General features: G+C 40.9%; 1 protein-coding gene across 3 annotated transcripts; it reads left to right on the top strand.

Annotated features, from left to right (window-relative positions):
- The first annotated feature begins 51 nt into the window (after positions 1 to 51).
- NADSYN1 (NAD synthetase 1) lies at positions 52 to 24,423 on the top strand. Of its 3 annotated transcripts, XM_005150559.3 has the most exons (21): positions 52 to 160; positions 323 to 383; positions 846 to 962; positions 2,037 to 2,090; positions 2,469 to 2,558; positions 3,623 to 3,674; positions 4,940 to 5,028; positions 6,491 to 6,608; positions 6,932 to 7,063; positions 8,079 to 8,153; positions 8,329 to 8,453; positions 8,655 to 8,703; positions 9,395 to 9,497; positions 10,156 to 10,324; positions 10,691 to 10,826; positions 15,816 to 15,922; positions 17,073 to 17,204; positions 18,097 to 18,166; positions 18,898 to 19,026; positions 19,709 to 19,885; positions 22,634 to 24,423. In XM_005150559.3, the coding sequence occupies exons 1-21, from the start codon at positions 76 to 78 to the stop codon at positions 22,685 to 22,687; spliced, it is 2,124 nt and encodes a 707-aa protein (XP_005150616.1). In that variant the 5' UTR covers positions 52 to 75; the 3' UTR covers positions 22,688 to 24,423. The 3 variants fall into 3 exon arrangements, with proteins under 3 accessions (XP_005150616.1, XP_030906205.1, XP_030906204.1); XM_031050344.2 differs by lacking the exon at positions 323 to 383 and having other exon boundaries at positions 79 to 160; XM_031050345.1 differs by lacking the exons at positions 19,709 to 19,885; positions 22,634 to 24,423 and having other exon boundaries at positions 18,097 to 18,195; positions 18,898 to 19,028.
- The last annotated feature ends 1,613 nt before the right edge of the window (positions 24,424 to 26,036 follow it).

Below are 26,036 nucleotides of genomic sequence, written 5' to 3' on the forward strand. Positions count from 1 at the left end.
GGGCCGAGGGGACGGAGTGGGCGTGGTGGTGCGGTGCCGGCTACACGGCACCGCCCCGGAAGCGGCGGAGTCGCCATGGGCAGAGCTGTGACTGTGGCCGCCTGCGCTCTCAACCAGTGGGCCCTCGACTTTGAGGGCAACCTGAAGAGGATTGTCAGAAGTGAGTGTGTGTGCCTATCCGGTCGTGCGTTCCTTGTCGGGGCTGTAACGGAGGCAGTGTCTGGTTTATGCCGTCCGGTTCCCGGAAGCGCGGGAGCTGTGGGTGGTGCTGAGTGGGGTGGTTTGGTGCCCCCGGCTGGTGTTTGATCCAACCTTCTTCCAGGTATTGGCATCGCAAAGACCAAGGGAGCCCGGTACCGGCTCGGTCCGGAGCTGGAGATCTGGTAAGAGCGCCTGGTTGGGTCTGGGTTCGGTTCTCTCCCAGTTGGTAACTGAAGGACCATGAGTAAGAAAATGAGCCCTGCCGTTGGTCTTTTTATTGGCCGAGTTGTTGCTTAGAGCACACGGCTGTCACTGCAAAGAAAACCAAGGTAGTTGAAAGCACAACATTGGTTCTCTTGTCTTGGAAACGTGGCTGGTACCCACTACTTCTGTTTGACCTCTGCAGCGAGTCTTCCTCCATAGAAACTGTAGTGCTCTGAATTCCACCCAGGCTGCTGCTCTGGGAAGGAGTATCTCAGCAATGCTATGGAGTTTTAAATGCTGTCAGCAGGAATAGTGTTGGTAGTGCTGCTTCTTCCTGTTCCACATAAATTCCGTGTGTGGATGAGATACCTTACCTGAGGAAGTTCTGCTCCCTTGGTTGTGATAATGTTTTGGCTTATTTTTTCTCTTTTTAAATGCAGTGGTTATGGGTGCTTGGATCACTACTATGAGTCTGACACACTCCTGCATTCGTTTCAAGTTCTGGCAAAGCTTTTGGAGTCTCCAGCTACCCAAGATATTATCTGCGATGTGGGAATGTAAGTTTGGTTGTGTACGTGTGGTCAAGGGTTAGGTCCTTGGGGAGCGCTGCCTCTGCTGTGTGTCTGGATACTGAGGGCTCTGCAGCAAATGTTTAAACATCTTGGGACCTGCACTACTTTCCCTTATAAATACCATGACTAGGATTGCATCAGGCAAAACACTATTTGAAGGGTGATCCTTTGAAAGATTTCTGGTGGTAGAGCCCTTCAAGAGACAAGTAGGAACCCTAATGCCATGGGTAGAACTCTGTACTACATATAATGCAAAGGTCATTATTAATTGATTCACCTTCAGAAATATCAGACTAACATAGCTGGCTTTGACTGGCAGACACCTTTAACATCCATGTGTGTCAGAATGGCTGAAACTGTTGTAAGTCACATGATGACAGTGAAGAGTGATGAATTATAGTTATCATGTAAGACCTGCTTGTTAGTATTGATACAAACACGTAAAGCTAACTTTATTTCAAGCTAGCCTGGTACTATCATAGGAAGTCAGATTTGATTAAATCATAGAATCCCAGAATAGTTTGTGTTGGAAGGGACCTTAAAGCTCACCCAGTTTCAACCCCTGCCACGAGCAGGGACACTTTCAACTAGACCAGGTTGCTCCAAGCCCTGTCCAACCTGGCCTTGAACACTGCCAGGGATGGGGCAGCCACAGCTTCTCTGGGCAACCTGTGCCAGGGCCTCAGCACCCTCACAGGGAAGAACTTCCTAAAATCTCATCTCAGTCTCCTCCCTTTTAGTTTAAAGCCCAAATTAGTCAGCCCAGCCAGGGGGATTCTTCTGGTCTGCTTGTTCCTGATGAAAGCCAGTGGTCTGGTAGCAGCTGATATGTCTGGGACTGGCTGAAGAGTCAGTAACACTGATTTTTGCAAACAGCTGTCAGAGTTAAAGAATTAGAAGCTAAAATTCAGTATCTTGTTTTGTTTAATTCCCCTTTGTGACATAGTGTAGAAGTCCTGTCTTAAAAATAGGTTTTGTTCAGTGAAGTAGATTTTGTGGCTTATTTAGATTTTGTTTAATGAGCTCAGCTGCTGATAATGTTGCTTCTTATTTTCACAGGCCTGTTCTGCACAGAAATGTTCGCTACAATTGTCGAGTGATCTTTTTAAATAAGTAAGTTTTGTGAGGCAATACGTTAGTATATAATTTCAGAGACTTCTGTGGCCTTCAAGAAAGATTCTTCAGTGCTATGTGGAATGATAGAGCTGTCTTCCTACCTGCTACATTTTACAGAGACAGCTAATGTTTTCCCTTATCTCTTTTTTCCATTCTGAATTTGTGGAAATTTTCACTGTTTTCTGAAAGGTTCCAGAAAAAAAAACCCAAATCCTTTACCTCTGCAAATGGAAGCTTCAAAAATTACTGTATGTGGTAGTTGTTTAATGTAAATAATAATAATACTACTACTAAAAAGAGTTGGTATTAGTTTTATTTTGATTTACTGTACATCAGGTCTTAGCTCACCCTTTCTATTTTGTTTTATGTTGTAAGAAAAATTCTTCTGATTAGACCAAAAATGTCATTGGCAAATACAGGAAACTACAGGGAACTTCGATGGTTTACCCCATGGACCAAAGCAAGGTAGGCTGGCTAGCATTAAAATTGTGTTTAAAAGCACAGCTTGCTGCTTGCAGCCCCAGCAGGAGAACTGAAATCTCTATAGAAGTGATGAGTGCTGCTGCAGGATGAGCAGCAGGGCAGAGTCAGCAGAGCTACATAATTGAAGGGCCGTTAGAAGACTTAGGTGCAATGAAACTCTTGAGTTGTTGAGCTGGAAGAATGCATTTTCTTTCTGTTTACTTTTAACCATACGTGGTTTGGGATTGGAAGAGCCTGTGTTTGTCTGCTCAATTGCTGCATCCTCTTCAATATCAATTAAACTGGAAAGCAATGTGAAATGGGTTAGCTCTGTCAGAATCTTAAATGACTGCAGTGGATGAAAGCTGTGTACCTTGGGATGTTCCAAAATACACTGATGCTGTGCACTTATCCTGTAGTCCAGAGAATGGTTTTAACATGACTGAGTTGGTGAAGTACTTCTAAGAGAGTAGCAAAGCATCTGTCCTCTTGATATCAGGCAATTCCAGATGAATTCTGAGTTACTCATGTAATACTGCAAAAAGAGAAATGTTTATTTGGTGTTTGACTTGCAGAGGGTGTTCAGAGAAGCTGTGGCTGCCCCATCCCTGGCAGTGTTAAGGCCAGGTTGGACAGGGCTTGGAGCAACCTGGTCTAGTGGAAGGTGTCCCTGCCCATGGCAGGGGGTTGGAACTGTGTGAGCTTTAAGGTCCCTTCCAACCCAAACCATTCTGGGATTTTATGATTCTATGGTACAACTGATTCTTTGTCAGGTCTAGTTTATGGTTAGGATGTAGCAGTGTTTACCATGCATTTCTGAAGCAAATTGGGATGTTGCTATCTTATAATCTTAATATTTCTGATTAATCTCACAGTATGAATTTGTTTTTTTTTTTTTTTAATTTTTTTAAACATATACAGCTGTGTAGAGCTGAAGTACAGTTTCTTTAATCAGTGTTAGAAGGTGACAAAATGTGGACATGACACTCAGTTTGTATTCTGTGATTTACATATACATATGTAATATACATAACTCTGTGTATTAACAACCTATAAATCTGCTTTAGGCATGTAGAGGAGTATTTTCTACCCAGGATAATTCAGGAATTAACTGGTCAGGTAAGTTAAAAGAAATTTTTTAATTTTTCTTTTTAACTTTAGCAACTTCCAGATTCAGCAATTTAAATGCATAGAACTGGTGGCATAAAACTATAGTACACCAAATTCTGTTTTCATTTGTTTTGCAATTTCACAGGTTTCAGTGAGTTCTCAGTTTAGTTATAGAGCATAATTTAACCTTCTTTATGTTAGTATTTGGTAGCAAAGCAAGTAAACTAAAAGTTTGTTTCAGTCATTTGTATATACTAGACCTTGATTGTCTCATTTTGCACAATTCTGAGTTTATCTGGGCTGGAGACTAGAGATGACTATGTCTTTTGAGGTAAAAAAAAATACCCTTCTTGATTCAGAAGGCTCTAAAACTTGGATTGTTTTCAGCTAAAGCGTGAGCATGATTCCTAGCAAAAGACAGTCTGTTTGCTGATTGTTGTCGTGGTTTAAACCAAGTCCGCACAGCTCATTCACTCACTCCCCCCCTTGCTCCCCCAACTCACGGAGAGTTAGGAAGGAGAATCCAAAGAATGTAGCCCCCACGGGTTGAGATAAGCACAGTTTAATGTCTAAGGTATAACACAAATCACTCCTGCTACTACTACTACAAACAATAATGATAAAGCAAATAACAAGTGAAGAGAATACAACACCTCACCAGCCACCGACCCATAACTCACCCTACCCTGCCCGACCGAGCACCGACCGATACCTCCATCCCCCCAGAGCTCCAGCCCTTCCGGCTCTCTCCTGGTTACATCCTGGGCATCACGTGCTATGGTATGGAATACCTCTTTGGCTAGCCTGGGTCAGGTGTCCTGTCTCTCCTTCCTCCCGGCCTCCCCTCCTCCCTGGCAGAGCATGAGCTCAGAAAAAGGCCTTGGACAAACCAAACATTTGAGCAGTAACTCAAAACATACTTGCTATCAGCAACTGTTCTCAGCCCGAAAGTCAAAACACAGCACTGCACCAGCTACCAAGAAGGAGAAAAAATGCTACTGCTCAAACCAGGACAACTGTTTATTTCAGAAGCAGTTTTTGTGTCCTGGAGCAAAGCACTGAATATGAATACTGTCACCACAGAATATTAGTACAGTCCAGAAATTTGCAGTTTAGAGGTTTTTTTTTTAATTTGGTGTAAAATGAAGGTGTAATGTTATTAATGTATACTCATTCCACATAAGAATTCAATTTTTGTATAGTTTTAAGATTTGTAGTTAATTTTTTTAACTGAACAGATTTTTCTGTTATCTATATGTTCTTGTTTTTCTCAGGAAACTGTTCCTTTTGGGGATGCAGTGCTAGCAACCTTAGATACCTGCCTGGGGGCAGAAATATGTGAAGAACTCTGGGCACCAAACAGGTGAAGGAGACGAAATGAAAAGTAAATTAAAACATACCCTGGACTTGCCCAAAATTAATGTTTTGGGAAAAAATATGCTTGTTATTCTTCTATGTAGTATAACCTTCAGAAAGTGCCAGCAAGCTAAAATAGCATTAAGAGCAATAAATACATAATGGGGAAAGATTTCACTAGGCTAGATTGGGGTGGGTAAGCTAAATTCACCTGAAACAGAAAGTAGGAGAGAAATACAATAAGAAGCAGAATGAAAAAGGTGACCTTAGGAAACAAAAGACAGATGATTATAGTGCTTGCATTCCAGATACTGCTCAGCTTTTAGTTCTACCTGAGGTTGAAATGTCCTCTCTGGATCCATATCGAGTCAAAATGACAAAGTTATTTTGTATCAATTTACAGTATTGATTTTTTTTTTCTAGTAATTATAATCCTGTATTATTCCCACTTACTGTACCTAGTCTCAGAAATTTGAGACTAATAGAAGCTCTTTTAATTTTAATTACCTTATTCTTATCTTTGGCTTTGACCACCTCCTCCAAAGCATTCCACTTAACAGAGGGGGGTTGGAACCAGATGATCTTTAAGGTCCCTTCCAACCCAAACCGTTCTATGATTCTATGATTTGACAAGCTAGAGCGTAAGCTTCTAGACAATATCACTTTGAGATACATCACTTATATTTCTTCTGTTTAGCTGTTAGCTTAATCCTTCTGCTTTACTTTTTAAGCAGCATTAGACAATGCAGCAGGAAAGAGCAAAAGGTTACTGAGGGCAAGCAAAACTTAGTGCCCTTTAGCAATTTTTCCTGTTGCTATTTTAGTTGCTATTGCAGTTCGAAGTTCTTCCCAGTGACAAAGTAGATCCCATTCACAAAGGTCTGGTGTGAGTGGAGATGCGGTTGCGTGAAAGCTGTTGCAGTCAACAGAAAATAAACAGTATCTTCCCAATGATATTCCAAATTTTCCAGTTACAGACATGCATTTCCCTGTAACTGCAGGTGTGATATATTACAGACGGGGGTGTGTGTGGGGGGTGTTCAGTGGCTCTTTTGACATTGGAGAAAGAAGAAGAACAGAACAAATTTCATGGTTCTGTTTGCTTATGCTTTTGGATTTACTGAGGGAAGCTAAATGTGACAACTTACCTTGTAAGAATATCTCTGTGTTGTCCTTTCAGACCAGGATTGTCTTATTCTCTCCTTCTTTGAGACCTGTATTTCTATCAAGTAGGAGGCACTTAATTTAGAACAGGAGCAAAAGCCCTTCTGCCCTCTGCAGTCAACTAGTGCTCTTTGAGAGAAGAGTGAGGCAGTGCAAGAAAACAGATGTTTTTCAGAATCCTGGCCTTGTTTGAGCTAAGACATGCAGAAACCTGTCAGAGATATTTTTACTTCTCAGTGATTTTAACTGATACCTCACAGCACGGTATCACTAGCTCAATTTATTTCTGCCTTTCGCTTTGACAGCCCTCATATTGAAATGGGACTGGATGGTGTGGAAATCTTTGCTAACTCTTCAGGGAGTCACCATGTGCTGCGGAAGGCTCACACCCGGGTGGATTTGGTGAATTCTGCCACAGCAAAGGTATATGCTTAAAAAACCCAAAAAACAAAAAAACCCAGTTTTGGTTATGCATCGCATTTGTTTTCTCAGAGCAGTTTTCTGTGACAAGGACATAGCATGAGTGTGGGGGCCCTGACAGTCTGTGTTGTTAAGTTTCTTGTTTTCTCATCTGCAATTACCTTCCCTAATTGAACCAGCTGTGGGGGACTGTACATCTTTGGGGTGCACTGTCTATAGCACAAAATTGTTAGGAACGGAGAAATAACATTTTGCCTTTTAACATTCTGCCAGGTGCAATGTTCTGAAAAACACTTTTTTTGTCTGTGTGTTTGTTTTCCTCCCAGAATGGTGGAATATATATTTTAGCTAACCAGAAAGGCTGTGATGGTGATCGTCTGTATTATGATGGCTGTGCCATGATTTCGATGAATGGAGAAACAGTTGCACAAGGATCCCAGTTTTCACTTGATGATGTGGTAATACATTCAACCTACAGCTGCTAGTTACAGCTGAAATTAGCTGAATTTATGCTCAACATTTTCCAGACATTCCATTTCCAGACATTCCATTTCCAGACATACTAGGTCCATGTCTGTAGACTAAAGAAGATGTATTTTTCTTATGCTGTTTAACTTGATCTAAGCTTTTTCCTAGTAAAATTGCCCAGACCTGATCTACAGTAGCTCTCCTGCTTTTGTGAGCATGGAAGAGCTGTCACAGTGGAGGGACCTCATGAAAATGTTAACGTGTGCAATCACTCTGTGTAGGAGAGACCCTGTGAACTTGTATTCCCTTGTAGAAAAAAAAATGGTCAAAGCTTGCAGTTTACTGATTATGACCTGGTTTGGTAGACAAAACATTTGATAGTTTGAGTTTTAGTTCAAGAAATCCTTTCTCAGTAGATTGGTTATCCAAGTTCTGGGTTTCCTCACAGTATGTGCCAAATTAATCTCTTTCCCCAGTATGTTTATTGCCTTTTGTGTTTTGCCACCACTGATGGTGAACCTGTTGTTTCGCCATCTGATGAACACTGTAAATTTGTTGTGATTTATGAGTGTCCTGGTGTACTCAGTGAGGAAAGTCAGTTAGAATCATAGAGTCAGAGACTGGTTTTGGTAGGAAGAGACCTTAAAGTTTATCCACTTCCATCTCCCTGCCACAGGCAGGGACACCTTCCACTAGACCAGGTTGCTCCAAGCAATGAACACTGCCAGGGATGGGGCTGTGCCAGGGTCTCACTACTCCCACAGTGGAGAGTTTCTTCCTTATATCCAACCTAAATCTCCCCATATCCGACTTAAATCTCCCCGAGTTGCACTCTCTTGGTAATGTAAGTAATTGTACCAAGTCAGAAATGACCTGTGAAGTGAGCATGAAAATCTGTATTGAAAAAAAAAAACCCATGCATTCTTCAACAGTTTTTGTAATCCAGGCATATCAAACATTGTGTATCTGTGTAGAAGCAATCTAATGTTGCAAACCTTTCCATAGGAGGTGCTGGTGGCCACTCTAGACTTGGAGGATGTTCGAAGCTACAGAGCAGAGATTTCTTCTCGTAACTTAGCGGTAAGAATTCCTGATGGAAGGTTGTGTTTGTAAACTCTGCCAACTTAGAGCAGTTGTTGAATTTTATAAGTATTTGCACGTCTTGATTTTCACAGTATTCTATAGATCTGATGTTTTACAGGTATATGTTACATTAAAATCTATGCCTTCCTAATTCTTCTGTTGTCTTGCTTAGGCAAGTAAAGTAAATCCTTATCCCAGAGTAAAAGTGAATTTTGCTCTGTCAAGTTCTGGTGATGTAGCCGTACCTACTTGTATGCCAATCCAGTGGAGACATCATAGTCCTGAGGAGGAGATCAGGTAAGTACATACTGAATCTGTTGCTTGAAAATTATTTTGATTTAAAACAAGCAAGCCCCAAAACTCAAACGAGAGATAAACATAAGATCTTATTTATATTTAAATAAGAAAATAGCTAATTGGAAGACCACAGTAAGAATGTTGACTGGCTTAGGTCTTACTCCATAACGCTCTTGGAATAAGCATGTTCTCTGATTTCAGCCTTGGTCCTGCATGTTGGCTTTGGGACTATTTAAGGCGTAGCAAACAGGTAAGAATTGTTTCTGTTTGTTGTCTTGGCATACACATCATCTTCTATGCCGTAGGGACACTGCACATTGTTACCCTTTCTGCCGTTAACAGAAAGTGAGGTTAGTCTGAGGTGCAAGGTTTGTGTTTTTCACTGGTAGTTCAGTCAGACTTAAAACCTGTATGGAAAGTGTGAACTCAGTATGCTCTTCAGATCTTTTCCTTAGGAGACATGCTTTCTTTGAAAGCAACACTCAACCTTACCTAATAAAGGGGATCTATTTTCCTTTGAAACACTGGTTTGCTTTGTTGTTTTTTTTTGGTGTTTTGTTTTTTTTTTTTCCAGATAGGATAATATTTCAGTGGCATAATGGAGGTGTTTAAAACACACAGTGACATGAACTAGTAATTCAGTTTAACAGTGAAATATATTTGAAAAATGTAGTATTAGCTTTTCTGTCTTACTGGAGGGTAAAGACATCATGAAAGATTTTCTAGCAAGGGTTTACACTGACTACTTGTTTGATTATCCTTTTGCTGAGAGCTTAAGAGAGTTTGCTAGGTCTGGTTAGTTTGATTTTTTTCCTAGCAGAATATAAGTAGACTTGAGCAATGCATGTGTAATTTTTTTCCCAAGAGTATGTTTCTGAACAGCACAATATATAATGTTCTAATTTTGCTATTTAAAATGTCTTTCTTGCTCTGTTTTCAAGGCAGGATTCCTCCTACCTCTTAGTGGTGGAATTGACAGCTCTGCTACAGCTTGCATAGTATATTCTATGTGTCACCAGGTTTGCCTGGCAGTCAAGAATGGAAGTAAGTAGATATGTGCGTCTGGATAGTTATGCTTACTAATGGTTATGGACAAATTAAGAGCAGTTGCAAGGCGTCATTAGTGGTGGACTCTTGCCCATTTGCTCTAATGGAATCCTTTGTATCTCTTCAGAAATCCCAAATTTCAGTTCTTTGAACTGGCTTAGTAGTTTTCATTTTGGGTTTACGGATTAGATGTGGAACTCAGACTAGTTTCTGTCCAGGGTATTCTTCAAAATGTTGGCTGTTGTAGTTTTAGGATTTCAGTCTATCATGAGCATTTACTCCTTTTGTTGAATTCAGCACTACAAAACATGATTAGATATGGATAGAGCTCTTCAACTGGCTTTAAGTAGGCTATATGCATTTAGCTATGCTTTGTACATATGGGATCATGTATGAATGAAGTTCATACATGAATGTATGAAGTTTCTTTAAGGCATAGAACAAAAAGATTTAATATTTCCATGTTCAAAATTCAGAGCAAAATCAGTCATTCTTTTATTCAGTATATGAAAATGAGTTTGGGGAGTTAAACGATGGAGTCATCTTACTTGTGAGGGGCAGTGTAAAGCTTAATTGGAATACAAGACATACTAGGTATTTGCCTAGCAGCAGCACAATTTCTGCTCTTGCTCTGTTTTTTTTGCTCTGTCCTCAGATGCAGATGTGCTGGCTGATGTGTGCAGGATTGTGAATGATGAGAACTATGTCCCTGAGGATCCTCGAGAGTTTTGCAAGCGTGTCTTTACCACTTGCTATATGGCTAGTGAGAACTCCTCCCAGGATACTTGCAACAGGGCAAAACTTCTGGCTGAGCAAATAGGCAGGTACAAGTTGAAAAGTGTTGGGGGGTGGGAAATTATGTTGTGGCATAGACTTTAATGCAAAACTTTCAAACTCTAAAATGGGAAATTATAGAAGTGGGAAAGTAGGTATGTTAAACAGCAGTACTACAGACATGACTCATTAACTGTATAAATGTGAGGCAAACTTAGAAGCATTTGGTGGAGGATATGGACATTTGGAAACAGAGTCTGGGAAGTGTTATTCTTTCCTAAGTTTCTTCATACCAAATCTGAGATGGTAGCAGCTTTAAAATGTCATTTGTTGGCTGGGTTTTTGGCCTTTTTTTTAATGCTGTGTTATCTGGCCAGATGGTGCCAGTGAGTCACTTCTGCCTGAATTCTTCTCAGCTACCACATCAATCTGAACATAGATGCAGCTGTGAAAGCTATTGTGGGAATTTTCAGCATGGTGACGGGTCGAACTCCCCTGTTTTCTGTCTTTGGAGGGAGCAAAAGAGAAAACCTGGCTCTCCAGAATGTGCAGGTAGGTTTCACGTGGGCTGCATCAGGTCAGACCTTTGCTTTCTGCCTTTTTTCTCCACCCCCCCCCCCCATTTTTTTTTTCTTCTTTTTTTGTCTCCTCCTATTTACCCCCTCCTTCTGAAATAGTACATGCTTATAGCTCATCAATAGCACCGGTGCTGTTTGGAAAAACAGCCCAATAGAAAGGAATTGCCAGGTTAGGAAAATGAGCAGCAAACTATTCTAAGAGACAAGTCTGAAATCCAGTAGGATGATGGCAGGTCAAGACTCAAAATTATTGCTGACGGATACTAGACTTTGATGAATGTTAGCAGCCTTTGAAAGACTCTGTGTGAGGTCTCAAGTTTACCCATACCAATTCCTAGATGTCCTCTGTTTTAGAAGGAAGAAGAGAATTTTTATATTTTTTTACGTTGGAAGGTATTTAATCTTCCACAGACTCATAAAAAAACAACTTAAATACACCTTACCAGTTATGCATTTTCATTGTGTTGCAACAGATTGGTACTGTGCCTGGGTAGTGCTGGTACACGTATCCTATAAACTGATGGAAAACAGCTTCCAAGTGACTTCTAGTCCCTGGCTCCTGTACTTTTTGTTGTCTTGATGGCTTTCTTTTTGGCCTGTTTTTAAAAGCTCCCAACCTAACCAGCATTTCTGTATTGATTCTGGCTAAATGTTGATTGTTATGTTTTATTGTTTTTGTTAGCAGGAGACTTAATCTCTCTCCCCCTGCTGTTACTGGATAAATCCAGCTGTCTCCTCTGGAAGTAAACATTGAACCCTTCATCAGCTTTTTGGCAATGGGATTGGCTTTAGTTGCAGAGGAGTGCAGTGATTTGCCTAACAGCACACAGCTGTGGCTAGCGCTGGAGGCTGAATCTCCGGTCTGTTTGGTGTTATTACCACCTGTCCTGGTTCAGCAGTAGCAGACATTTTTTTCCTTCTTAGTAGCTGGTGCAGTGCTGTGTTTTTGACTTTCAGCCTGGGAACAACACTGATAACACTGACATTTTTAGCTGTTGCTCAGTAATGTTTACTCTGACCAAGGGCTTTCTGAGTCTTATGCTCTGCGAGGGAGGAGGGGAAGTTAGCAGGAAGCAGAGACAGGACACCTGACCCAAAGTAGCCAAAGGGGTATTCCATACCCCAGCACATCATGCCCAGTATATAAACTGGGGGCCGTTACCTGGAAGGGCTGGATCATTGCTTGGGTCAGGCTGAGTATTGGTTGCTGGGTGGTGAGCAGTTGTATTCTCTTCCCTTGTTATTTCCCTTATCATTATTACTATTGGTGGTAGCAGTAATGTTTTTGTGTTACACCTTAGTTACTGGACTGTTCTTATCTCAACCTGTGGGAGTTACATTCTTTCAATTCTCCTCCCCATTCTCCAGGAGAGTGGGGGAGGAAGAATGGGGGGAGTAAGAATGGGGGGAGTGAGTGAGCAACTGCATGATTCTGAGTTACCAACTGGGCTTGAACCACAGTTCTTTGTGGTGGCCAACATGGGGCACAAAGGGTTGAGACAATAACCGATCTGACCAGAGTGTGTCTAATCATTGTTGTGATAAACATTTGTTGTTTCAGACTAATAGTCACTTGTCACAATGCTGATATATAGGCTCTCAAAGTTGTTGCTTTTGATCTCGGAGTTCCAGCGTGTCGTACCTTACTCACAGCCAGTATTTGTTGTTTTAGCATTTATTGGCTGGGGGGCCTGCGCTAACGTTCTTGTTTTGCTGTACTTTATGGTAATGATTTGTAATACAATAGACTTATTGATCATGAAACTGGTCTGGCTTGTGTTCCCAGTGTGGTCATCACCTCTTTACTATGGGAGGTATATAACAGAAGTGTTTAGCAATTACACATTTTTTTTTCCCCTCCTTGGGTGGTCAGCCTGTGAAGGAGACATTCCCTTATGTTCCCAGCTCCCCCACCAAACTATTTACAGCATCATCTGAGGGTTCTGAAGGTTTTGAATGGCGTTTGATTACCCTGGAGACCTGCCTGCCGATTGTGATGGGGATCATCATGTTGGCACACAGAGTGTGTTTTGCCCATGATCATTTTGTCTGATCTCAAAAGTTAAGCAGAGTTGGGTTTGGGTTTTGTCTAGGGTTAGACGGCATCATCTAACCAAGGAGGACCAAGGGATTTTCCCCAAGGCTGGACAGTCATGAGTGGCAGGGTGTGTGGGATAGTATGGACAAGTACCTAGGCCAGTGGGCTCCTCTAGTGCTTTGGAACTTCACCACTGAACAAGTGCAAAATCCAGAAAAATTAGGAGAACATTTAAATGAGGTGTGTTGCCATCCTGATTATACCAGAGAGGGACAAATCATGGCAATGTGCTGGGGCTCGGCCTATGCTTACAGAGCCCTGTTCAACACCATTGAGCACCTTCAAAGGGAAAAAGATGTTTGTGGATCTGATGGGAAAGCAACAGACAATGCAGCTACACCAACCCCAGTGACAAGTACAGCAGCTACTCAAACCCTAACCACAACAGACAATGCAGCTACTCCAGCTCCAAGCACAGCAGCTGAACCAACCCAGTGACAAGTACAGCAGCTACTCAAACCCTGAGCACAACAGACAACGCAGCTACTCCAGCTCCAAGCATAGCAGCTGTACCAACCCCAGTGACAAGTACAGTAGCTACTCAAACCCTGACAGCAACAGACAACGCAGCTGCTTGTGCTACTCAACCCCCAAATACAGTGGTTGCACCAACCCTGACAACAGATAGTGCACCCACTCCAACCCTAATGGCAGACAGTGCAGCCACTCCAACCACAGTGATAATCATTGCAGCTAAACCAAAGGACCAATTCATGCCAATATTGGTTGCCCCTGTACACAAGGGGAAAAGCAAACAAAAGGGACAAGAAAGCAACCCATGCAGTGAAGAAAGATGAAGAACCAATGCACTTACTACATGGGACAGCATCTGCACAAAAGTTATTATGTGGATCAGAGGAAGAGGGAGAAGAAGAGGTGACTTCTCAACCCCGGACCTCAGCTGAGCTACAGAATATGCGAAAAGATTTCACTCATCATCCAGGGGAGCGCATTATCACCTTGTTGCTCTGACGCTGGGACAATGGGGCCGATGGTCAGGAACTAGAAGGTAGCAAAGCTAACCAGCTGGATCACTTGCTAGGGAAGGGAGAATTGACAAAGAGATTGCAAAAGAGAAATGGTCCCTTAGCCTCTGGAGGTAGCTCTTGGCAGCTGTGAAGGAAACGTTTCTGTACAAGGACAATGTTATGAGTTGCTCGGCCAAGTGGACTACTCTAGAGAAAGGCATCCAGTCTCTGAGGGAATCAGCCATTATAGAGATAATCTGTCATAGGCCAGATGCCGGAAATGCATCCATACATCCAGATGAAGTCAAATGTACATGACCCATGTGGCAGGAATTTACGTGGAGTGCACCATCATCATATACTCACTCACTGGCATCAGTGACCTGGCATGACGTAGCACAACCAACAGTGGATGAAGTGATTCATCAACTCCGAGAGTCTGAAGACAATGTCACCCCTTCCGTCATTTCAGCTGTGGAAAAACTGTCCCAGGAGTTCAAACAATTGAGAGACAATCTATCCGATCTATCCAGCTCCCCATGTATACCAACGCACGTCTCAGCTATTAACAAAAGGTGCCCTGCTGCTTGAGAGAAAAGATATAGGAGGTGTATGCCACAGGCCACCTTATAGTTTTACCTGCTGGAACACGGAGAAGACATGAGAAAGTGGGATGAAAAACCTATGTCAGTTCTGGGAGAATGGGTGCATGTATTGAAGAGGAAAACAAAGGTCAAGGATGATTATCACATGAAAACTGTGGTTTCAGTCTCTGGTGAGCAGGTTTCCAGATGGAATGGAAGAGTTGATTTTACTCCAGCTCCTGTGATGAAGTGATGGTATATTGAAAAATGTGGGATCTGAGCATGATGTGAATGGCATGGAATAAGGGGTAAATACTGTCCTGGGTTCAGCAGTAGCAGTCATTTTTCTCCTTCTTAGTAGCTGGTGCAGTGCTGTGTTTTTGACTTTCAGCCTGGGAACAACACTGATAACACCAATGTTTTTAGCTGTTGCTCAGTAATGTTTAATCTGACCAAGGGCTTTCTGAGTCTTATGCTCTGCGAGGGAGGAGGGGAAGTTGGCAGGAAGCAGAGACAGGATACCTGACCCAAAGTAGCCAAAGGGGTATTCCATACCCCAGCACATCATGCCCAGTATATAAACTGGGGGCAGTTACCCGCAAGGGCTAGATCACTGCTCGGGTCAGGCTGAGTATTAGTTGATAGGTCGTGAGTGGTTATATTCTCTTCCCTTGTTATTTCCCTTATCATTATAACTATAGGTGGTAGCAGTAGTGGTTTGTGTTATACCTTAGTTACTGGACTGTTCTTATCTCATCCTGTGGGAGTTACATTCTTTCCATTCTCCTCCCCATTCCTCCAGGAGAGTGGGGGAGGAAGAACAGGGGAGTGAGTGAGCGACTGCGTGATTCTGAGTTACCAACTGGGCTTAAACCATGAGATCATCCTTAGAAAAGGTTGAGTTTCAGAGGACAAAAGCAAAGAGAACTTTTTACATATTTTATGTAAGCAAATCCCTTTAGTCTAATGCTCTATAAAAGGCTACAATAGACAGATGGGTTATCTGCATGCTTTATCGGTCATGGATCCTTAAAGAAGCTTGCAGGAGGTAGGAAATGGCAACTATACCCCATTCTGCAGTTTGTAATAGAATGAACTTGCTTGGTCTTAGAAGTCTGTGGCAGTAGTGAATACTGAACCTGGCTTTTCTACATGTTGGCATCTTCTCCACAAGACCATACTTTTTGCAGTAATGCTTGCCCCCCTTGTATTTTGTTCCTTGTGGGTTTGTTTAGGGAATTGATTAAGAAAAGTGATTTGGGAGGAATTATTCTGCTTCTCAAGTTAGCTTTATTTTTCATTTTGTTTTGCAGGCTAGAATAAGAATGGTCCTTGCCTACCTGTTTGCCCAGCTGACACTATGGACTCGTGGGATGCCAGGGGGACTTCTGGTGCTAGGATCAGCCAATGTGGATGAAAGGTTGGTGGAAGTTAGAGACCTAAAACCAGGTGAACTGAGAGCAGGTCACTGCATTTTCTTGCAACTCTACCAATCCCAGTGTAGTGTTACCAAGAACAGGTAACAAGCTAAAAGTACACTGATAGCAGTAAAATTAATTAAAATAGTTGTATTGGCCTCTGCCGTGGAATGGGCTCAGTCAGAGATCAATATGATCAGACAAAAAGCCATTTATTGCAAAGCATTAACTCCTTATATACTATTGCTTACACACACCTACAGCAATTTGGCATATCATGATTGGATACTTGTCTTGAGGACCCTTAGTGACTAACATATAATTGGTTAAGCACAGGTGTGAGAACTTGACCTCGAACGCTTGCCGACAGTCCACAGTTCTCATAACTCAGTGAATTCCAGCTGCTTCTTATCTTGCTTGCTTAGGCTTCCTCGGGCCTCCCACGGCCTTGCTGTATCCCTCGGAGTTATTCAGAGTTCATTTACCAGATATTCATTCTCCTGTGAGAACACTGTCTCCACAGGCCTCAATGGAAAAATGTGTAATTTTCAGAAATTTAGCCAAAGTATTGTCAAAGTCTTCCCCTAAAATGTTCCTTCCTTAGCTGTTTTCAGTAGAGCTTGCCTATGTAGTTACCAGGTTAACTCTCCAGTCTCTTATTGGTTGTATCTTTCTATTGCTGTATCAGCAATTAAGCTGTGAACTATCAGTTGAAAAAAAGAGCTTTTAGAAACTTGGGCCATTGACCTTACAGCTGACTATTTGAAGATTAAAGCAGTCCTCATAAGAGTGTGGGATTGATAACCTCTAAAGCTGTGAGAATAGTATGTGCTGGTTCTGTGGGTGTTTTGGTGTTAATGTTTTGGGGTTTTTTTTAGTTGGTCAGGGCAGTATTTTGAGTGTTTTGCATCAGATCTATTACCTTAGTGTGGACAGTTTTGAAGTGCCCTCCTGGCAGTTTTGTGGCTTTAGGATAGCCCTGTTACAGCTGACCATGTTTGCCTCTGATGTATAAATATGTTGACAACATGCAGTCTGGTTTTCCCTGTATTCATGCTACATATATATTCTCTATAGTATAAACTATTATAGATTATAGTCATGTTACATTATTATTTCCTATTCCTCTCTAACATGTCCTCTCTTATTTAGTCTCCGAGGTTACCTGACAAAGTATGATTGCTCAAGTGCTGATATCAATCCCATTGGTGGAATCAGCAAGACTGATCTGAAGAACTTCATTCAGTATTGCATTGAAAATTTTCACCTCACAGCCCTCAGAAGGTGAGTAGTGAAGCAGTGGTGTTTGGTGACTGTATTTGTATGCAGCATACTGTGGACAATATGCTTTGGTGGGTTTTTTTCTATTAATAGAGTTATGCTACAGCAATATTGCAGATGCTAGTGAAGAAGAGTGTTCTGCACATCGCTCTGTTTTTAAATGATTGTGTAGCTTACACAGTGTAAATTGCTGGTTGTTGAAAATGCTGCTAGGCTTAGGAATTACTGTATGCAAACATTGGTGGTTTTAATTGTAGAATCACAGATTCATAGAATGGTTTGAGTTAGAAAGGACCTTAAGGTCATCCAGTTCCAACCCCTTGCCATGGGCAGGGGCACCTTCCACTAGACCATGTCGCCCAAGGTTCTGTCCAACCTGGCCTTGAATACTGCCAGGGATGGGGCAGCCACACTTTCTCTGGGGAGCCTCTGCCAATGTCCCATTACCCTCACAGGGAAGAGCTTCCTTATATCTAACCTGAACTTCCCCTGTTTTGGTTTAAACCCATTTCCCCTTACACTATCACTACAGTCTCTGATGAAGAGTCCCTCTCTGGCATCCTTGTAGGCCCCCTTTCATATACTGGAAGGCTGCTCTGACATCTCCACACAGCTTCTCTTCTCCAGGCTGAACAGCCCAACTTTCTTAGCCTGTCTTCATACTGTGCGAACCAGAAGCTTTATGTTTTGGTGTAAAGCATTGCTTTTTAAACCTGAAACAGCTTGCAAGTGTCACTTCTTTGGCATCATCTAATTCTTTAGTAGCTTATGTCCTGAAGAAGTTTTTAATAAAGGATTTGATTTTTAACAAACCAGGCTTAGCAAACTAGTTTGCTAATTAGTATTCACAAAGCTGGATAGAATTAATTTTTTTCTTTTTACCTTTTTCTTACAGTATCATGTCAGCTCCACCCACTGCAGAGTTAGAGCCCCTGGTGGATGGACAAGTGGCTCAAACTGATGAGGTAATGGACAGTGACTTTAAAATGCTCTGGTAAGCCTTATCTCCAAATTTGATTTTTGTCCAATAACTATTGTTTGCTCTTGTCTGTATCCATACTTGTTGATCAGCACATTGTAAACTGTCTTAAACCTGCTGACAAGGCACTAGTATCCCACACCTGACTTACCTATGTTGACAAGTTTCCAAACCAGCAAAATAACTCAGTATCAAAAGGGAGTCAGGGCCTTACTGCTATGGAAATAACTGGTGGCACAGCCCTTCCTCTTCTCCCTGTGCTGTCCTGTGCTGTGGGTAAGAGAGGATGGGGATAGTAACAACTACCTCTGAGGGCTGATGGATATTTAATTATTAAAGACTGAAGGTCTTTATGATACAGCAGTAGGTTGCTGAACTAGAATTAATGATTTTCTTTATTTGGCCTTACCTTACTGAAGTACACTTCGTTTAAGTCACCTAGAAGGGAAAATGAACAAATATTTTTCAAAAAAGAAATGTTTTTACTGGCGAGATCAAATACAAATCAAATACATTCATGGAAGGATTTCACATCTCCTATTTTAGAGAGATTTCAGTAGGTACTTCTGCTTGTAATATGATTATCTGTCTTTCTGATCAGTGGCGATTTCATTTTGGTGTTTGACTAAACTGGGTTATTGTAATTTCTCCATAAAACTATAAATTATAGTTTACATAGTCAAGATTTTCAGTGACTTTGTGTGTGTGGGATTGCAGGTGGATATGGGAATGACATATGCAGAGCTCTCCATCTATGGCAAATTAAGAAAAATCGCAAAGGCTGGACCATACAGTATGTTCTGTAAGCTGATTAATATGTGGAAGGAAATTTGTACTCCAAGAGAGGTAATATTAAAAAAAAAATCAAATCCTATAACATCTTTGCCAAAATAGAGTATGTTTGGAGGAAGGTTGAGTAGAATTCCTTTGAATAGAAAAGGATAGTTTAATTATTCTGTGTCTAGAGATTATTCTACAGCTATAACTTAATATGCTGGAAGAATTGGTATGCATCTCCTAAATTAATGCAGCCTGTTGTCAGTGTTGCATGTTGTTAGAAAGTAATTGGGTAACTTGAAAATAATTACTTCAGAACTATACCTTCAGGGGAAAAGTATTCTCTGAAATACACATGGCTAACTACTGTTGAAGCCTTGTGGTTGTGTATTCTGAGACAGAACTTGGCTCTTGCTTTGAAAGAATATCTATGCTGCAGAGCCATCTGCTTTGCTGTTATGTAGTTTTTCCCTTCTTGTGCATAAAGGAACAAGGTCAGATTTTTCACCTGAATTGGAGAGGTTGGTGTGCACTTTTAGACGTCTTCTGAGAGTCTGGAAGTGGTCTTAAATGCCTCTTATAGGCAGGGTCATCCACAGGGGTTCATACTAGTGGTAGATAATTTATGAAAATGTTAATGGCATAAAATGGATGTGTAAAGCTAGAACACAGTCTCCAAAATACAGCTCTCTAGATTTTTAGAATACTGACAAACTTCATGTGATTTAAAGTTATATTCTTTGTACACCAGGTGGCATCGAAGGTTAAGCATTTCTTCAGGATGTATTCACTTAACAGACATAAAATGACCACCCTCACTCCTTCCTACCATGCTGAAAACTACAGTCCAGATGATAACCGGTTTGACCTGAGGCCTTTCCTTTATAACACTACATGGTCCTGGCAATTTAGGTGTATAGATAAAGAGGTAAATGCCTTCTGCTTCTTATATAGTTTTGTATTTAAAGCCCTTACAATGAGACAAGCTCAGTTCCAGTGAACCTCCAATAGGAGGCAGCTAGCATTTAGGATGTAATAGTTACAACAAATTCTTGTGAGTGTTCTTTTCACATAGCTATGAGGCTAAAAATTCTCTGGGTTCAGTGTAGGCCGTGCCGTTTGTTTTGTTTCTGTTGTTAAGTACAGCATGTTGTAATGCTTTAAAAGTGAGAAGAGGGAAAAGAAAGAGAATATATGTCCTGAGGCCAGAAACTAATAGGTGTACCCATACTCACTATGCTAATGCAGAGGATGAGTTTATGTGTTTCAGTTCAGGATTTGTTTAATTATGAATTTAAGGCTTGACCTGCATCTGTGTAGGAAAAGCCACAATTTGTTGTGAAAGCTTTTCCCACCTGCTTCAACAGCCTTAAGTCAGTTGACTCACAAATACGTGTTTGCTCAGATGGAGCAATAGTTATGGTACAGTGCTTAGTTTGAGCACTGTGAGGTGTGGTGGGGCTCAAGCAATTATCAGAACTATGCTTAACTTTGTATTTTTTAGTTACACCTTTGATGTTATTTTAATGCATTTTTTAAGGCAAAAGTACTGAATAATTTTAGCACCTTGAAAGTTTTTTTTTGTTTCTGCCAGAGATTTTACACCTCACTTGCTTTTAAGAATATGTTTATATGTGTAATAAAATACTAATTCCCTCGTCTGTGAAATGCCAGACATGTTGTAATGGTGTTTTATTACCTTTAAACCTAGGATGAAACCTGCCATGTGCAGCACTGTTTTGTAGGTCTGTATGGTGGAAGATTTTTTTCCATCATTTTGGACTTTTTCCCTCTGAAGTCCATGACAAAAGTTCTTTTGGCCTCAGTGGAAGTTGGGTAAAATATTTTTGTAGGGTCTAGACCAAAATGTAATTATTTAATGCTTACAGTAACTGTGATAAAGATCTTCTCTTCATGATCCAGGATATTATTACACTCTTTAACTAGATGTGTATGTAATAGCAGTAGTGCTGTGCAAGGGTACTAGCCATTGCAACTTATTCCTGGAAACTGGGAGTCAAGTCTGGGGAAGAATCTGTTATGTAGGCAGCAGTAACCTGAACTGCTATCCATAACAATGAGTTAGCTTTTTGCAAGACTGGAAAATGATGACTTGCAATAAGATGCGTCAGATCTTCCCTATTCAAGAAGGGGAATACTGTAAGCATTTCCACTTACTGTGTGTATCCAGCACATCTGTAATTCTGAGGACAAACAGTTTCTAGTACAGTGTCTCAGTTATAGTTGTGCTCCTGGGACTTAATCTGCACTTTTTTGGCTTTTTTTGTGTAGTAGCAGGACTATGAAAATAAGGCATAAACTCCGGATGATGTAAAATTCACCTTTACTTAGGTAATGCTGGGTTTTCTTGTAAAAGAATCAAGTTACATCTTAAGCCCCTGTGTGAAGGGAAATGATTTGGAGTGCTAATGATAGAGAAATCCGTTGGATTTGTGAAAAGTACTTTTCTACCTTGGATGCTTGTACTGTAGTCAAGCCAATGTAGTTACCCGCTCTTTGAAGTGCAAAAGTACATCTGTATTTGCTGCAGAAGGAGCAACAGTAAAGGAAGTTGAGATAATAGCATTTGCTGGCAGTTGCCAGATTTGCCTTTGGAGTCTTAGTATTATTAACCTCTACCTAGCTGAAGGTTCTACCTGGGTGATAAATTTCTAGTGGTGTAGAGAAGTCCTAGGAACTCCAGTAGCTTCCGCCTTTGAGTTATAACTTATGTAAAGGATATGTGGTCAGAGCATGCACTTTAACACTTTCTAGGTGCCAGAATGTTCATTGGGATTTTAATAGCTGGCATAATATGAAGGACCCGTGACAGAGCGCAGAAGAAAACTGGCACTCTTGCCCCTGAGGACTAGGTATCTGCAAGTCTGTCTTCTGCTTTTTCCAGTGCTTACATGAGATCAGCTGCATTTGGTCAAATAAAAAGATTTAACAGCCCAAGTATCTTCATGTGTGTCTTGCGACCAGTAGCGGATGTTGAAGGAAGAACGTAAGAACAGGGAATTTTTAATATGACCCTCCCTGTATATCCCCACAGATCTGGGAAATGTAGAACTGGATTTTCCAAAGATAATAAATAATGTAGAAAGCACTGGGTTTAGTTCATGCTCTTGTTTGAGTTTGGAGAATACTTTCTGAAACTGTTTATATTGTTAGTCTTTTAACAACAGCTTAGCTTAATAGAAGTTAATATAAGCTTAATATAAGGTAATTGCTTTTCTTAAGTTTTAAGAACAGTGAAGATCAGTGTTGTAAAATTGTATGTGTGTGTATGAAAAGCATTTCCACTCAGTTTTAATTACTCTAGACTTTCTCTTAGAGGCAGGATTTCAGGTTATGGCCTGGTCTGATCTGACTGAAGTCGCCAAACTGACCAAAACACAAAAAGTGGGAACTTGGATGTGGGAAGGTTATGGAGGCAGGCAGGAAGAAAGTTTGATCTTATGTTTTGACTGCAACACCCTGCTAAGTTGTCCTTTAGAACATAACCTACTGTCAGTTACTGGGAAATCTGGACTCTACACTGCTTTGTGATGGAAGTCTGAAAAGACCAGAGACATTAAATGCAAACTTACTTGTACTATTACTTTTTATATATGCATAAAAATATATATAATTATTTCAATTGTTATTGAATCAATTTCGTTTTAACTTGCAGGTATCCAAGCTAGAAAAAAAGGAAGAAATTTCTCTCGTTGAAGATACGGACTGATTTGCTGTCTTGTTTAACTGTGGTAATTAACTTGCTAAGCAGAATAGCAGAATGTTCAAAACAGGAGTAATATTGTGATGATGAGCAGAGATGACCCAAACAGTTGTTGACATGACCATAGTAAATGGTATTTGTAATTTGTTTTGTTTTGATTGACTTCCCATTTTATTCCCAATATACGTACACTGTAGTTTGGCTAAGGAATATTTTTTTAAGGATTTTCTTCAACTTCTTGAGTTAATAGCCTTTAATTAAAAGTATTTGGATATCAGCCATAAATAAATGCAGGGTACTTAGTCTTCTGTGAAAGTGAATACATATACAAGTAGTAAGTTTGGTTCTGACAACTTGGGATATGATTTTTGAGTAACATTTAGCCAAAAGTGTAAAATTTTAACAGCTCTGGCATGTGCCGTAGAGGGGAAAAACTCATTTTACTTTGCAATAAACTCGTAATTTTGTAATGCTAATTGGCTCAGTTCCTACTTTGTGTTTTTTATTTAGCTAGCATGGGCCATGCAGTCTGGTCGAGTGTTTTCAGTGGCTACATAAGGTGTAATTTGGCAAGGGAGTAAGTCTAACTTGAAGCAGATGGGTAATCCAATTCTTAGTGGGATCCAAATTAGAGTTCAGCTTCTTGTTTTGCATGTACTTGCTGTGTAACCTGTGCCAATAAACTTTAAAGTCTTTGACTTAATTTTCTCATAAAGGAGCAATACCTACTTCATCAGGATGGTTAGCGGATTGCTTCATTGTTACTGCTCACCAAGATCCTCAGTTGTATTTTAAGGAATTTGAATAAAGTTGGCTTGGTGTGATTTCCCTCCTGGCATTTTTGATGTGTAAAGGTAATTGATGTACCTGGAATAAGAAATATCTTCTGGTGCATTATGTCTTGAATAGAGAGGACACAAGGTTGGTATCCACACCACTGTTGTTATTCCTATATGCTCTGGTGCTGTTTGTCCAGGAGGTATGATCTGTTATCAGTGACCATGCCAGCAGTGCGTGATTGGACTTGTCCACCTAATCCCTTTACTGTTTGAATCAAGCTCACTTGGGTGTAAAACATCTGGAAATGGAGTCAGTACTGCAGATGAAGTATAAAGCTAGCTTCCTTTCAGCACCTTCCATCTACTGTTTGAAAAAACTTATTTTAACTGCACAGCTTTGTCAATTTTTTAACTGTGTCCCATGCTATGGAATAATAAAAAAGTACAAGGATAGGCTTGTACCTTCTCATTAGTCTCTCTTCTGCTCATTCATTTGACGTCTGGCCAGTTCTCCTGTTTAAAAAAAAAAGTTGAAAGTTGTGCTTTTAATAGGGAAAACTAGAAGTGCATTTCTGGGCAAACAATGCTGTGACTGTGACAGCAGGAGAGCTTAGGCCAAATGAGACTCTTAAAACTGGTCATATATTGTGTTAATGAAAAATGCCTGCTAAAAGGGCATATTCTCCACATTTGTTTTCCACAATCCAGAAAGTCAGAGTTAATTCAGTTGCAGTTAAAGATGCTGCATTGTTCTTGGTGGGTTTGTTATATGGTATGCATTTAGGCCTTAGTGTTTGTTGGTGGTACTAAGAAGTTTGACGGAAAATCTCAGCTGCGATTCATCTTCCTTCACGATCATTTGAGCACTTCTACTTCCTGTTCCTGCCAGAGGGCAGTGGCTGGATTCTGAACAGAAGTTCACTGTACATTTGAAGGCTTCTTACTTCCTTTTTTTTTTTTAATTCCCTGAAGTTACTGATTCTCTTCCCTGACAATCACAGATGAGAAAAAAATGAAACATTTTCTTACATTCAAATAAAAAATAATAGCAAAAATAAAACAGTGTTTACATGTGTTCTCTGTTACTTTGGCTACCCTGAATATTTCAGACATTCAATGATTAATGGATAGTTGTGCTTCTTAGCAATGGCACTTACACTGTGTATGCAAAGTGCATGTTATTTCTTACCTGCTAGTGCTGAATACAGATTGTACCAGCCCAACCTTACTTTCCTTTTACTGTTTGAATTTTTCACTGTAGTGTGTAGCCCCTAGTTCAACCCTTATCAACACTAACTCCTGTTTTATCTGTGCTGAGAACAGGAAATAAGTGTAACATACAGCTGCTGACATTCAGTGTTTAGTAGTGATGACTATTATGGTAAAGGTCATGTCATGGAGGTTTCCTTTTAAGCTTAAGCTTCTTAAAAAGGATGAATTATTTAGATGTCTGTGTAAAACTGGTGTTTGACCCATTGCCTGTGTAACTGAAGGTAAAAACTACCCCACCACTAACTAAAGAGTAGAGGATGAATCTACTTTTGGTGCTCGGGTTGGGAACACCAGAGTGAGGGATGGATAAACTTACCTGTTCATCATTATGCTGCCGCAGCTCCCACCATGTGGCAGAAAAGTGTGTAGTTGTAAAACCATCCTCTTGAAATTGCAGCTTTATTGTATATTGTGTACAAAGGGGACCGTGAAGAAAGGGGGGGGAGCAGCAAAACTGAAGCATCTTTTAACAGTCAAACCAGCATGTGCTAAATATATAGTTGCTTCTGGGCTAAGTAATTAAATACAAATTAAATAGTTTCTGCGGCCAGGTGATACACGGGTAACCAATGTACAGGGGGGTAATACAGAAAAATTGTACAAGGGAGTTAAAGGAATTCCTTTGCTTAAACAAAAGTGTTGTCTGTCTTAAGTACCTGCCATTGCCATCTTGCCAAGGCACTGATTACTGCTGGAGGGGAAGAAACAGATGCTAATTCTACTGACAAAAGCAGATGAAAGGTCCTGCTGATAGGCGGCAGGAGAGGCAGACTGGGTGACCAAGCCTTAAGACCATGACAAAAGCACAGGTGTTGGGTCCTACTGATAAGCGGCAGGAGAAGCAGACTGGGCGCCGACTAACCCTAAGTCCATGTCTGAAGATTAAAAGGTGTAAAGGTTAAGAAGAGGAAGACTCATTTACTTCATCTTGAAGACCCCTACCCACAGGAGGAAGACTCATTTACTTCATCCTGAGACCCCTGCCCATGACCAGAAGGGGCACTGCACAGGTGCAAAGGACCTTCCGGCTCATTATAATACGAAGCGGGGATAGATAATAAAGGGACAACAACCCTGAGGCGTGCATGCTTTGCAGGAGCTATCCCCATGCACCTCAGCGCTGAATAAAAGCATACCTACTTTACAACTTTAACTAGTTGTGGAGTCTATCCGCGCATCACAGGAAGGTAAAGGATGAGGAATGTGACTAGGAGCAGGACGCAGCTATGATTTCCTCTGTTTCCTGAACCCAGCCCCGAGCGGCGGCAGGCTGTCCGCAGCTCCCCCTGACACAGCGCCCAGCC

The sequence above is a fragment of the Melopsittacus undulatus genome, chromosome 8 (assembly GCF_012275295.1).
Source record: "Melopsittacus undulatus isolate bMelUnd1 chromosome 8, bMelUnd1.mat.Z, whole genome shotgun sequence".
NCBI classification, from domain to species: domain Eukaryota; kingdom Metazoa; phylum Chordata; class Aves; order Psittaciformes; family Psittaculidae; genus Melopsittacus; species Melopsittacus undulatus.

What these genes read in the sequence shown, in the direction of transcription:
- NADSYN1 (XM_005150559.3), top strand. Translation starts at nt 76, where the DNA reads ATGGGCAGAGCTGTGACTGTGGCCGCCTGCGCTCTCAACCAGTGGGCC. An exon ending in CCTGAAGAGGATTGTCAGAA is followed by an intron (nt 161 to 322) that starts GTGAGTGTGTGT and finishes ACCTTCTTCCAG; the next exon opens with GTATTGGCATCGCAAAGACC. An exon ending in AGTCCTGAGGAGGAGATCAG is followed by an intron (nt 8,454 to 8,654) that starts GTAAGTACATAC and finishes CTCTGATTTCAG; the next exon opens with CCTTGGTCCTGCATGTTGGC.